This window comes from Ochotona princeps, chromosome 3 (assembly GCF_030435755.1).
Source record: "Ochotona princeps isolate mOchPri1 chromosome 3, mOchPri1.hap1, whole genome shotgun sequence".
Classification (NCBI taxonomy): Eukaryota; Metazoa; Chordata; class Mammalia; order Lagomorpha; family Ochotonidae; genus Ochotona; species Ochotona princeps.
Window position 1 is genome coordinate 16,496,936 of NC_080834.1, and position 12,326 is coordinate 16,509,261.

Consider the following 12,326-nt stretch of genomic DNA (forward strand, 5'->3'; position numbering starts at 1 on the left):
TTACTGAAATTTAAACTGAAGATTCCTCTGGGCCACTTCACTCAGGGAAAGCCCGCCCAGCTGAGCCAGCATGTACAGAACCCAGACCCAAAGGACAGGCCCCAAAGGGCCAGGGAGAGCCGGCCCTGGCCTCCGGGAGTCTCCGGGGAGCCGACGCGGCCGGCGGCCAGGACGCCGCGGGTGCCCCGGGCGCGTCGGACGCGCAGGCCGCGACCCTTGGGAGTTCAGCTGACCCGGCCTACAAACTTCGGCCTTCGACTCCCCGCGGCTTCATGCCCGGCCCCCTCGGCTCCTGAGGCCGGGAACGTCCAATCTACCTGGCCGCGGCGGGTGCCCCGAGCTTGGGCCCGCCGGGCTCCGAAGCACCGCCACCGGTGGCCTCGGGCTGCGCCCCGACCCGCAGCCGGGGACTGGCTTGGCTCGGGACCGAACCGCCGTTCTTCCAGGCCCAGCCCTCTCCTCTCGTGACCCCCGGGCGTCCTCAGGGCTGTGGGGGAGGGAGGTCCGCGGACCCCGCCTCGCGGGCTGCCGTAGGGTTGCGGCTTGGGTAGGTTCGGAACCCCGGCCCGGGACGGCCTGGGCGCCCCGAGGGCCCCGGCAAATGTTTCTTTTCCCCGCGACGACCGGCCGCTGCGCGGCACGCGGCCCGTGCCCGTTCAGTGGGCTTCGAAAGCTGAGGGGAGACTGCGTGCGCGCACCAGCTCCCACGTCCAGGCTGAGGCCCGGGGCGGCGCGGGTGCCCTGGGGACGCTCGGCGCAGGGTGCCCCCACCCCAAGAGCGCGCGCGGGCAGCGAACGCCCCTTCCCGGGAGCCCAGGCCTGGGGGCAAGCGGGGCGGCACCTTCGGCCTTTACTAGAGGGGTTTCCTCCCAGAGAAGGGGTTTCCTCCCAGAGAAGGGGTTTCCTCCCAGAGAAGGGGTTTCCTCCCAGAGAAGGGGTTTCCTCCCAGAGAAGGGGTCGGGAGGTGGCGGGAGAGGGAACTCCTCGGGATTCCGAGGACAGTTTAGAACCTGGCTTTTCTTGCACGGCGTCCCCGTTTCCACCTTCTGCGAAGTTAAACCAGCGAAGCCGCTTCGGCCAGGACGCTGAACCGTGAGGAGAGTAGGGGACCGGGCCTCTCGGCCAGGCTCGGCCAACCTCGGCCCCGGCTCTTCGCCCTCGGGCCAGCCCGCCCCGCGCCCGCGAGGTCGGCCGAGCACTGACTGTTCACCCCTCCCCCAGGCCAGGTAACCCAGGTGCACGTCGCACTGCGTGCTTCCCACCTTCCTGCCTCCTGCAAAAGTCCCGGGTTGGACTTCGCAAAACGGAGGGCGAGATTCCGTCTCGGGAAAGGGGGGTTCCTCTGATCTATGCCGAGGCGAGGTGCTTGCTATCTGTTCTTTTGCCGATTGGATAATATCATCCGGTTTCTATGCGGAGTACATACCATGGAAGCGCACCACGCTAGCGGGAGCCCACGGCCACGCCATTCCCAGGCCCTAACTGCCTTGCGTAGCAGTAGGGGCGAACTCTTTTCCAAGTTCGTATTTTTGGGGAAAGAGAGATACGCACTCATCAGAAAGGAAGAAGGAAAGACTATCCCGGATATTTTAATAGTTACAGGAACAAAGATGACGCGAACCCCATCAAATGAAACAATACTATTTTCATTCAATTGATCGCAAAGTGTCTTCGATTAATAACTTGGCACTTATTTAAAACGTTTTACAGAGGTGGAGCCGAAACATTTTGTACTGACAACACGTCATGAGATAACAGCATCTTCTTTTGCTTAAAATAACTTAATACACTAGAAAAAATATGGCAAATATAAATAATTTTGTTTTCATGGAGAACAAATAGTTACAAAGCTCAACTGCATACCAAAGTTCAGTGAGGAGAGCTTTTCTCTTTCTTGTAAATTAGAAGGAAGAAAAATTAATAAAACTAAGGAGGCTTGCTAGATACAGATCGCTTAATCCAAGCTATCCCAGTTTAAATAGCTACGTGAATTGAAACAAACAACAAAAAAAAGATTACTTGAATAGATACACCTTTGTGAGATAAAATGCAAATGTTGAAAGCCTACCATCAGTTCACACATTATAGCCAAAATAAACTTTGTTCGTGTGTATCAACATATTTTACACAAACCTAGCGCCTGTAGATTAGCTGGGCGTTATTTTAGGTGGGTCTGACTGGAGAGAGGGTGGGGAACGGACGGTCCTCACGCAGGACTGCAGGGAAACCAGCAGGAGGGAACAGAGAGCCAGGGAGGGGGAGCGCACAGCCGCAGAGCGCCTGCCTCGGTGGCGGGCTCTGCGCTTTAACCAAGTCACTGGGCTTCCAGGGGCCCTCTCGCCTTCCCCAGCTTCAGCTTGGAACAACCAGAGTATATTTCCTCCCTCCGCTTCGGACTTTTCCCTTTTGCCCCACAGGATCGAAGGCAGGGCAAATAGACATACATATCAATTTCCAGATGCTTCTGGTAGTTTCTTTTTTGTTCTGAAGATGAAAATGAAGTGAGTGCCTATGAACAGAGGGGGTGAGTGGGGGGGGAGACACCATCAATGGAATACAAGTAACATGCAAACCAGAATTTACTGTGAGCAGTCCAGACAGTCCTGCTGTAATAATTTCTCAGGGAAATCATTGTCTGTGGCTTTTTTTTTTTTTTGTATTACTATCACTTTCTCTTCTTCTCGTTTTTAGACTCTTCCCTCTTCTTGCTTTTCCATACATGGTGGGTTTAAACTCAAAGCATCTGATTCAACGTAAAAGGAGGCCCGCCTCTCTTATCAAATTTCTCGTATTAAAGTGAACTTCGCAGAAAAAGGTCAGTTTCAAAACCTGTGAACTTCCCAGCTGCGCACTTTTTTTCATCATAATTATTTAAATAAGTATACCTCTTCCTTCTGTTTTTGCCTTCTTAGCCCATTAGAAAAAAAAACACACACACACATACGTTTAAGTTGGTAAAACCCCCTCCCCCATTCTCTCGAGAGTCGTTCAGGTTATTTTCCGTATTTTTTTTTAATGTATAAAATACTTTAATTTTTAAAACGGTTTTGCTCCTTCCTTCGCTCCGATTTCAGGCTTCTGCGAAATAGCAATAAGAAATAAGTTTCCTTCTCTCTTTTTTTCCTCTGGTTTGTCTTTTCTATTTTTTTTCCTCATTTTTGTCAGGATTTTATTTCTATGTGAGTCCACGTTGCAGCTTTGTCGTGGTGAGCCACGCTCCGGCTGTCCCAGAACTCCCGCGTCCACTCTCCCTCCGGACTTCCCCAAACCCGCTCCTACAAAGCCCACTTCTAGGCCCACGGGAAAACTGGGCAGGAGCCCCGAGGCTGGAGCGCCTCGTGGGATCCCAGGTCCTGCGCGGAGTCCGGGGTGCTGAGGGGGGCTGGGGGCAGTCTGCAGGGCGCACAGAGGGCGGGCTCCCGGGATTCGGAGCAGGGGGCGCGGAGGGCGTGCAGGCTGAGCGCCGCGCGGCCGGCGCGACGGTGGCCTTGGCCTTGGCGTCACAGACCCAGGGCGGCCGCGTGCTTTTTGGCTTTCAGTCTGAGATCGGCGATGCTGGAGTTCTTGCTGGTAGTCTTGGCGGCGGCGGCGGCCGCCACTACAGAGGCGGCAGAGGCCGAGTCCGCGGCCAGCGTGGCAAGCGGCAGTCCGAAGGGCGGCGCCGGGAACATCATGTATGGCGCGTGCGCGGCCAGGTGCGGGTGCAGGTGGTGGTGCGCGTGCGCCACGGCGCTGTCCAGCTGCAGCTGCGCCTGAACCTGAAAGGACAAGGGCGTCACGTTGCAATGACTATCCTAGGGTGACAACAGAATAGAAACAGAGCATTAACGGCGTCCAGCTCGGCTCCAGCGAGGGGTGGGGGACGAGGGGCAGGGAGAGGGCATCTACTGCTCATCTTGTCCCGCAAGTGACCTTCTCAGCCTGTGGCTAAGGCACCACACTGTCCACTGTCCCCTGGGCCTCCTCTCAGTATGGGCTTATTTTCTTGGGTCCCGGGAACCCCTGTCTGCAGGAAATTGGCCGCCCCGCCCCTCGGAAGCTGGCCAGAGGAGTGGACAATATAGACTGCGCTAAGATGAAATAACAATGGTACAGTGGAAAGCTTTGGGATGAGAACATCCAATCCTGATGCTGCCATAACCCATTTAGCCCACTGTTAAAGCACAGAATCATCAACCCAGCAAACCACAAAACTTTAAAAATTTCATTTAAGGAAGCAATTGCATCTTAACCACAACTGACTTAATTTTGAATCAGTACTTCTTTTACCGGGGTAAGAATTACTTGGGAATCTTGTTACAAAGACAGAGTTTTATTTTCTAACAATATCCAGGTAGTGCTGCTGCTGCTGTCCCTAGCCCAAAAACATCTCTTCCTAAGTAGGAAGAGTCTTTTAAGACCCACCTTTCCTTTCTCCATATATTTTTGCTTCATAGTCCAGCCTCTGGTTGCCAGAACCCTGTGGTTCCAGGACAGCTAAAGTCTCGCTAACACTACCCCTTGGTACATGGGCCCAACCAGCTGCTTCCCCAGTCCAGGATGCTGGCGAGTGAGAACTAACTGGTGACGTCACAGCATCCTGGCCAAGGCAGGGGAAGGTCAGGCACCCCTTGGGTAAGGATTTTGCCCTGGGACTTGGGGAGCCTGGAGTTCAGGACACTGGGATTCCCAGGATTACATCATTGCTACAGGCTCTCGTTTCACACTGTGGTTTTAAAGGTTTCTTCTCGGCCCAGAAAGGGCTTGCAGAGGAAGGGAAGCCCTGGTCTTCTCAGGGATGAACCTTTGTTTTCAGGGACAGCTTTAAAAACAAAAACAAAACCAACTGCCCCCCCAAATCTGGGTCGGGGCACTTTATTTACTTTTCTTCTGTCAGAGGCGTTTAATATGACTAAGAGATAGAAAATAGCTAGAAAAATACTTAGAGGATTGCCATGGAAACATTTTAAGACTAACCTCTGAATTGAATTTGACAAAACCTTAATCAAAAGGCTTTTCCTCCCTCTCCCCAAGTGCAATCTTTACTGCGTTTCTCAAGGACCAGTTACTGCCTCCAGACCCTGGTGGGGTTCCCAAGAGGACAAAAAGGACTAGGCATTCAGGCCCTGACAATGTATACATTTTTAAAAGGGAATGTGTCCACTAGATCATTTTCAAAATCGATTCTCCAGCCTCATGGATACTGGGGCTTAGAGAGAAGGGATGTTCAACAGTCCAATCAAACATCCAGGTCTTTTTATATTAAAAAAAAAAAAAGGTTGAAACTAAGTTATACTTACCTGTTGAAATGGCATCCTTAAAGCACCTACATTCACATAGGGTGCAACTCGACAAGCTTCAAACTGGCTGGCGGCCCCTATGAGGACACCTGCCAAATGGGAAAGTAAGACAGAACAGCGTGAGATTAACAGCAGTGTTGTTTTTTATAGTGGAAAGCACAAAACTGATTCCTTTGGGATTGAACTGCCATTGTTTTAAACTACTCCCATGATTTAAATAAATGTAATGTACTTCCAAACTTTGGGGCTCTCATTAACTGTCTCTACAGAGTATTCTTAATCAAGGACCTTCTTAATTTAGCTTTTCTGTGCTTGTAATAACAATTCGTCCACCTCTATCATTTTACTTGGAACATCAAATACTCCTTGTGTGAGAAACATACCTTTATGGAGCTGATTTTCTTGTTTTCTACATTTAGCTCTTCGATTTTGAAACCAAACCTACACATTGGAGAGAAAAAATAACTTTGATATTATAACTCAAAAAATTTAAAAATTAGAATTAGAAAATATCAAGAGACACGTAGCAAGCAAATCTTTGAATTAGGTAAAAACAGCCTCAATATCAAAAGTTAAAAATGTAAATAAGCTAAACAAATAAAAGGATAAATCTCCTAGAATCTTGTAAAAGGAATTTTGGGGGGGGTTGCTTTCTGTTAAGAGTTCCCCAAACTCTCCCTGGTCCCTGAGACCAACATGAGAGTGGGTTTAAACGCATGCTCAGTTAAGATCTGAGAACAATGTGCTCATTAATAGTCTGCAATATTAATTAGTTTCATCTTAAAGAAAACCCAAATACCAAAGCAAATAATGACTATTTTGGAGGAGGGTGGGAATTGTAAGTGGGGGGAGAGGTAATTAGTGTCATAAAACCATCACTACAAAGAAATGTAGAATTTCTCCAATCCTCTGTGCAACCAGTGTAACACCCATAGCAGGATAATTGCATCATTCTCATGATAATCTAATTGCTTCTATAGAAAAAGAACTCCTTGGACTTAAGATTGTAGGGAAACAGTTACAAAACAGCTGTAAAACTTAACTGAAAGAATGAAAAAAGAGACTAGCAATAGAGTTCACCTCTTAGGAGGAAAAAAAAGTACTCTCTAAAGGGGTTGAAGTATGAATCAACTCCTATCTATTACCACATGCTGGATGTTTCCTTCTTAAATAAACTTGCCAACTTTTAGAGGCAATAGGACTGTTTTTCAAAAATTCAAATACAGCTTGCTTTTACACTCCAGTTCCAATAATACAGCATATTGACTGATTCACAAATTAATGTTTAAAAACCCCATGAAAGTAAAATATTGCTTCAGAGCCTTTTCTGGTATGTTTTTGAAAGCAAGTGTCACAGCCAATGTAAATCTCCAGGAATTCCCCTGCTACTCAGTATAATAGAAGGGTGGATTTCATGCCAGGGTGGCATCCTTTGTGTAACTCACATGGCCTGAGGCTCCTTGCCTCTTTTTTCCCTAGAAGAGTTGGGATTGAGATACTAATACTCATCACTGTAATAATTATCATCACGTTTTTTAAGAGGTAGCTGAGCCCCTGGAGATCTCAGTGTGCAGAGTGAGGCAGGAGAGCTTAAAAAGGCAGGCTCTGCTGTGGACGGTGATGACCAAGGTAGCCTATTATTACCTTCCCCCTTCAATGTGACTGCTCTTTTTTCCCCCCTGATCCTATTACAAGATGCGCAGAAGCCCCACAAGAATTAGGCATAGTTCGCTACAGATGGTGGTCTCTGCGCCCAGAGACTCAGGGAGTATCTGTTACAGCGATACTTTGTAACAGCTGCAGATGTTCCGACCTAAAACGCTCCATGTGTTCAAATAAATAATGACCATCATTTTCTCCCATTTTATTATTTGAGCGGAAATAGAATCCGAAACGTTTAAATTTGTTCTCTATAAAGCCGGAAGGATATGCATGCATGCATGTGTGTGTGTGTATAATTTTGCTGCTTAAATGCTATTATATTCACCTGCACAACCAAGGAAAAAAATCAGCTTCAATCCTAATTTCAGCGGGTTTGACATTTGCTGGGAAATGTCCATTTTAAGATATTTGTAAATTATTTTAAAATGGAGTATTTGTAGGTTCAATTTCCTTGTCTTGGTTACCCAAACAAAGAGTGACCGAATGCATTTGTTTCTCTGTTACATCACCCAAAGTTTGAGATCCACTGTGAGGCAGACTGTAAATTTCCACACTTAACAGTTGCTAATTTCCTTTACAGTCTGTACATCTATAAACCTAATTGGCATATCCGCTTGCCAAGCCTAGACCCCAGAGCAGACCCTCTACGAAACTCCACTCCACTAAGTAAAATACCCATTGTAACTTTTAAGGCACCCGGAGATAAAACGTTTTCTGTGATTTATTTTTTTTAAAGCTTATAAAAGTAGGCCCATTAGGATTAAACCACATTAAAGCCAGAGTGAGGCAGGGGTGGGAGTTGGTTTATAGAAACTCTGGGAATAAACCCAGCAAAGCTTTCTTCTGCAGGGAACATCTGTTGGGATGGGGGGAGAAAAGAGCTATAGGACTAATACTTGCTTTGGAAAATAAGACCTCCTCATCTCGCACCAGACACAACTGGCATCTTGGGTGTGTGACACTGACTCCCCCCTCAGCCAAGCAGCCTCTCTCACCCCCAGTGTATCTTCTCTTTAATTCCTGGTCATCGTCCTCCACAACCCCGCGAGCCGGGTTACCTGCACTCGGGCCTCCGACAGCCCCAACCGCTGGCTCAGTTCCTCGCGCATGAAGGCGTCCGGGTAGTGGGTCTCGTCAAAAAGCCTCTCCAGCTCGTTGAGTTGTTCCAGGGTGAAATTGGTCCGACTTCGCCTCTGCTTGATTTTGGTCTGGCCTTCGTCCTCCATCCCTTTTGCATCCTCTTTTCGATCCTTCAGCTCCGGGGACACTGGAGGGGGCACCACGGACGGGGCCACACGTGCGTCCACGCGTGCACACACACCAGCACACACACACACACACACACACACGGACAAAAACAGCACAGCAAATTCAGTCACCAGATTTGCACCAAAGAAGAACAGTTCTACCCTCTCCCAGAATTCTCGTCCAGCTCCTCACACTGCTCAGAGGCATTAAGATCCCGGAGTCCTCTGCTGTAGCAGATGAGCGCTCACCACTGCTTCTGCTTAGCTGTGGCCTCGGCTCACAGCCTCACTGTCCACCCCTGCCCTCGCCCGCAGACACCGATTGCACTCCCTCCTCGTCTCCCACCCACTCTCCTCCACGCACTCACAGAGAAACACTAGGGCCGTGCCTAGCCTCTCCCAGAGCGCGGTCTGAGCAGAGGGGCGCGGCAAGGCCACGTACTGGCCTCCACACTGGCCATCCTCAGGGCTGGCTCCTTCTCAGGCCAGCTCTCGCCGCCGCCACCACCACCACCACCACCACCGACCTTCCGCCTCCCCGCAAACTTGCTGTTCTAATTTGGGAACAATTGGACCGAAGGCCCGGGCGCTGCGTGGCGCTGGGAGCCACGGCCGCGGGTGCCCGCGATGGCCCCGCAGGGCTCCGGCCAAACCCCAGCAATACCACGGGGGTCCCACCCGAGGTCTGGGAGTCCCTGTCTCCCGTGCGCGACGAGGGTCGCAGGAGCACAGGCGCCCACGCCATGTTGGCGGCCTGGAGGTCCTGTCGCCCACGCCCGGCCTGAAGGCGAAAGACGGAAAACCAGCCTCGGTGGCCAGCACAAGCCGCCGCCTTCTCTGTTCTCCCCTTCTCGCTCCCAGGTGGAAACACAGACTCGATCCTAAACGCTTAAACCCACAAAGATCAACAGGTTCAAGCAGAACATTCGCGATCCTCGGTTTCTATTGGTTGCTCAAAGCCTTTTCATGCATCCAGCAGCTCGGATGTTTAATAAAATATGCATTTTTTTCTGCTCTGGTTTGCACACATCCATTGCTTCCTTCCTCCCTCTTGCCTTTAAAAACAGGCGCTTGCGCGAGTGTGAGCCAAACAGAGGCAAATTCTATATATTACATGTATATGTATACATATATTATGTCTATTTGGTCAAGGCCAGTGATGGGGTTGGGGGGGGAGAGCTGGTGTCAAACATGACGTCCTCCCTCCCACCCCACCTTCCTCCTCAGCTCCTGCGTTGGAGTGCACTCGGGTTTTTCATGTGTCAAAACTGAGTTGAGCTAGTCAGTGCTTCCCAACCCAGGATCCCGATTAAGCACGGGTGTTAAAAATCATTTCTGAAAAGCAGGTCTGCAGAAAAATCAATACTTGCCCTCAGCTTGTCAAATCAACCATCCCAGGAACTGCGCCCACCGGGGTTCAGAGCTGAACCTCGCCGCTGGCGTAGCCGGGGCCGGGAGGCTGCGCTGGGCCCCCTGCGCCGTTTGCCCGCCACCTTCCCGAGGTGGGAGGCCGCGATGCCAGGGCTGGGGGAGGCACAGCTGCCTGGCATTCCAGCTGCCGCGGAGCTTGAGCGGCGCCTGCATTTCTAGTTCTCAGAGTTCGTTCTGTGCACACTCGTCCTTCCTCCAGGACCACATACCCATCACGGCGGGGGGGTGAGGGGAGGTCAGATTCAATACAAAAATATTTTCATTGATAGTGTAGCGAATTTAAACACGAAAACACAGCCGATTCCGCCGAAAGCGGCGGGAAAGCTTCGTCTATTTCTTGTCATCCACACAATGGATGCCCCTCAAAGTTTTGACGCTTCTAGGGGAAGGAGGTCCAAATTTCACGTTTATTAATAGACTTAATGTAATTCTTATTTCGCCCCAAATTTCTACTTAGTGGCCTAAACAGTAACAGACCGTGTTATAAACAACCTAATTGCTCGCTTAAATATGTGATTCTACGCATGGCACATATTTTCTTAATTGGAAAAATATGGCAGTGCACCAGTTACTGCAGGCACCAAATACCAAATTAATTTTATTGTTGAACTCCTTTGAATTGGTACGGGACGCTCCGGCACTTAGATAAAGCCGTTTCCCAACACTTAGCTGGCACTCCAGGAGTTTCGCCTCCGCAAGATCAGAGCGCTGGAGGACTCGAAGGAATTGTGTACAGCAAACCACCCAAAATGAATCCCAAACGCCTTGCCCGGGAGAAGCAGAGTAGCCTGCACCTCCTTCTGCCCTGGCTTTCGGTCTGTTTCCATTGCGCAAAGAAAATGGCAAGTGCGGGCCCCTAACAGCCAAGACTCGGGGTCTTGGCGGAGTTAAAAGGGGTTCAGGCGGCTGCCCGAAAGCCCGGGTGGGGGGGCGACAGCCTGGGGGCCCGTTTCCCTCTCCCTGGTTTCGCTCCGGCCTGGGAGAGTAGGGGGGTCGGGATGAGGAGGAAGGCTGCCGCAAACTCTCGCCAGAGGCTCAGCTTCACCCCGCCGGCCCCCGTGCCGCAGCCCGGCCCCGCCAACTTGCACTTCTGCCCGCGGGCCGTCCCGACTGCGGGGCCCACCGTCCAGCCAGGGGAAGCTGCATTTCGGTGTGGTGGGAGCATCTGGGGGCGCGGGGGGTTCGCGCAAACCCCACATGAACACCGTCACCTCCCCCGCAGCACACACACAGACTCACACATTAGGACCCCACCCACGACCTTGCACACTGCCGGACGCCCACCGCACTCCCCCCATCTACCGCTCCACTATCACTCCAGCTCCCTAAAGCCAGGGTCTAGGGGAGCCCGGTGCGCGTCCCACCCCCTCCCCACGGGGCCGCCCGAGATGGGTGGGCAAGGCGGGAAAGGGAACCGCGGCCGTTACCCTCGGTGAGCCGCGGGCTGCCCGGCTCCCGGCTCCTCTCGGCGGCGCCCATGTCCAGCTCCCGGCCGGGCGAGCGCCCTCCTCCAGCTCCTCCGCCTGCTCCTCCTCCTCCTCCTCCTGCACCTCCTCCGCCTCCGCCTCCTCCGCCGCCGCCTCCGCCGGCCGCCCGGACTGCCGGGCTGCTGCGGTCGTCGCGGCCGGGCTCGGCGCAGCCGCCCGGCTCCTTGGCCCCGCGCAGCGGCCCGCTCTCCAGCACCTCCCGGTAGGTGATGGCCTCCTTCTTCTCCTTCACTTTCTGGTCAAAGGACTTGGAGACGAACGCCGTAAGTTCTTCCATCGCCGCCGCCGCCGCCCGTCGGCCCCGCGCCCAGCCGCTCCCAGCCGAGCCCCGCTCCTTTTTTCCTCCTCCTTTTCTTACTGCTCCAGCCCCCCCAATAACAACACATCAATGGGGCAGGGGTGGGGGAGGAGCGGGAGGAGGAGGAGGTGGAGGAGGAGGAAGAAAAAGAGAAGAAAGAAGAAAGAGGAGGAGAAGTAGAAGGAGAAGCAGAAGTGCGCAGAGGAGGAGGAGGAGGAGGACGAAGACGAGGAGGAGGAGGACGGGGAGCGGAGGGGGCGGCGGGGGAGGGGCGGGGGCGGCGGGGCCGCGGCCCGGGCTTCCCCGCCGGAGCGCGCTCGGGGGATGTTAAGATCTTTGACAATTCTTCCTGCCGAGAGTTCAGATCCGAGAGCGACGCTGCGCGTGAAGTCTCACTATTTATACTTGCTCCGGGCGGCCCTCGTTCCGCGTCAATTACCTCCCCTGCAACTCGAGCGAGCCCCCTTCCCGGGGAGCAGCCGCGCCGCTACCTGGGGTGGGGGTGTGGGGGGAGGGGGAGGGCAGAGAGAGAGAGAGAGAGAGAGAGAGAGAGAGAGAGAGAGAGAGAGATGGGAGAGATGGGAGAGACGCGGAGAGCGCGCCGTGGAGGCTGGAGTCCGGCCGGCGCGGGCGCGCTGCGCGGGGACCCCGGGAGTTGGGGCGGAGAAAGGTTCCCGCCGTCCAGGCCGCCTACGCGCTTGGCCATTCATCCAGGATTGACAAGGATCCCTAATTAATTTAATTAGGCGTGGGTTTCTGCGTTGGTGTCACGACTTAGTTAAGCACTGGGGAGCTGGAGGGACTCTGCGGGGGGCGGGGCCAGGAGGAAACTGACAAGTGCGCGACTGGCGGAGTGGAGCGAGGACCCCCCCCACCCGGCACCGACCCCAAAGCCAGCGCCTGTGCTCGGGTCAGGGCCGGC

The 12,326-nt window shown here is 52.8% G+C and overlaps 2 protein-coding genes across 3 annotated transcripts in view; one reads left to right on the top strand and one right to left on the bottom strand.

The window, feature by feature from the left end:
* Nucleotides 1-3,142: 3,142 nt before the first annotated feature.
* Nucleotides 3,143-11,814, bottom strand: SHOX2 (SHOX homeobox 2). 2 transcript variants are annotated; one of them, XM_004598573.2, is made up of 5 exons: nucleotides 11,047-11,814; nucleotides 8,000-8,208; nucleotides 5,663-5,720; nucleotides 5,280-5,368; nucleotides 3,143-3,794 (listed from the first exon to the last, which is right to left on the bottom strand). In XM_004598573.2, exons 1-5 carry the CDS (start codon nucleotides 11,381-11,383, stop codon nucleotides 3,501-3,503), a joined length of 987 nt encoding a protein of 328 aa, XP_004598630.1. In that variant the 5' UTR covers nucleotides 11,384-11,814; the 3' UTR covers nucleotides 3,143-3,500. The 2 variants fall into 2 exon arrangements, with proteins under 2 accessions (XP_004598630.1, XP_004598631.1); XM_004598574.2 differs by having other exon boundaries at nucleotides 3,143-3,758; nucleotides 11,047-11,806.
* Nucleotides 11,196-12,326, top strand: part of RSRC1 (arginine and serine rich coiled-coil 1) — a 371,018-nt gene continuing 369,887 nt past the window's right edge. The window contains exon 1 of the mRNA XM_004598575.4: nucleotides 11,196-11,308. The gene's annotated coding sequence lies outside the window, so the exon portion shown is untranslated. The remainder of the gene's footprint in view (nucleotides 11,309-12,326) is intronic.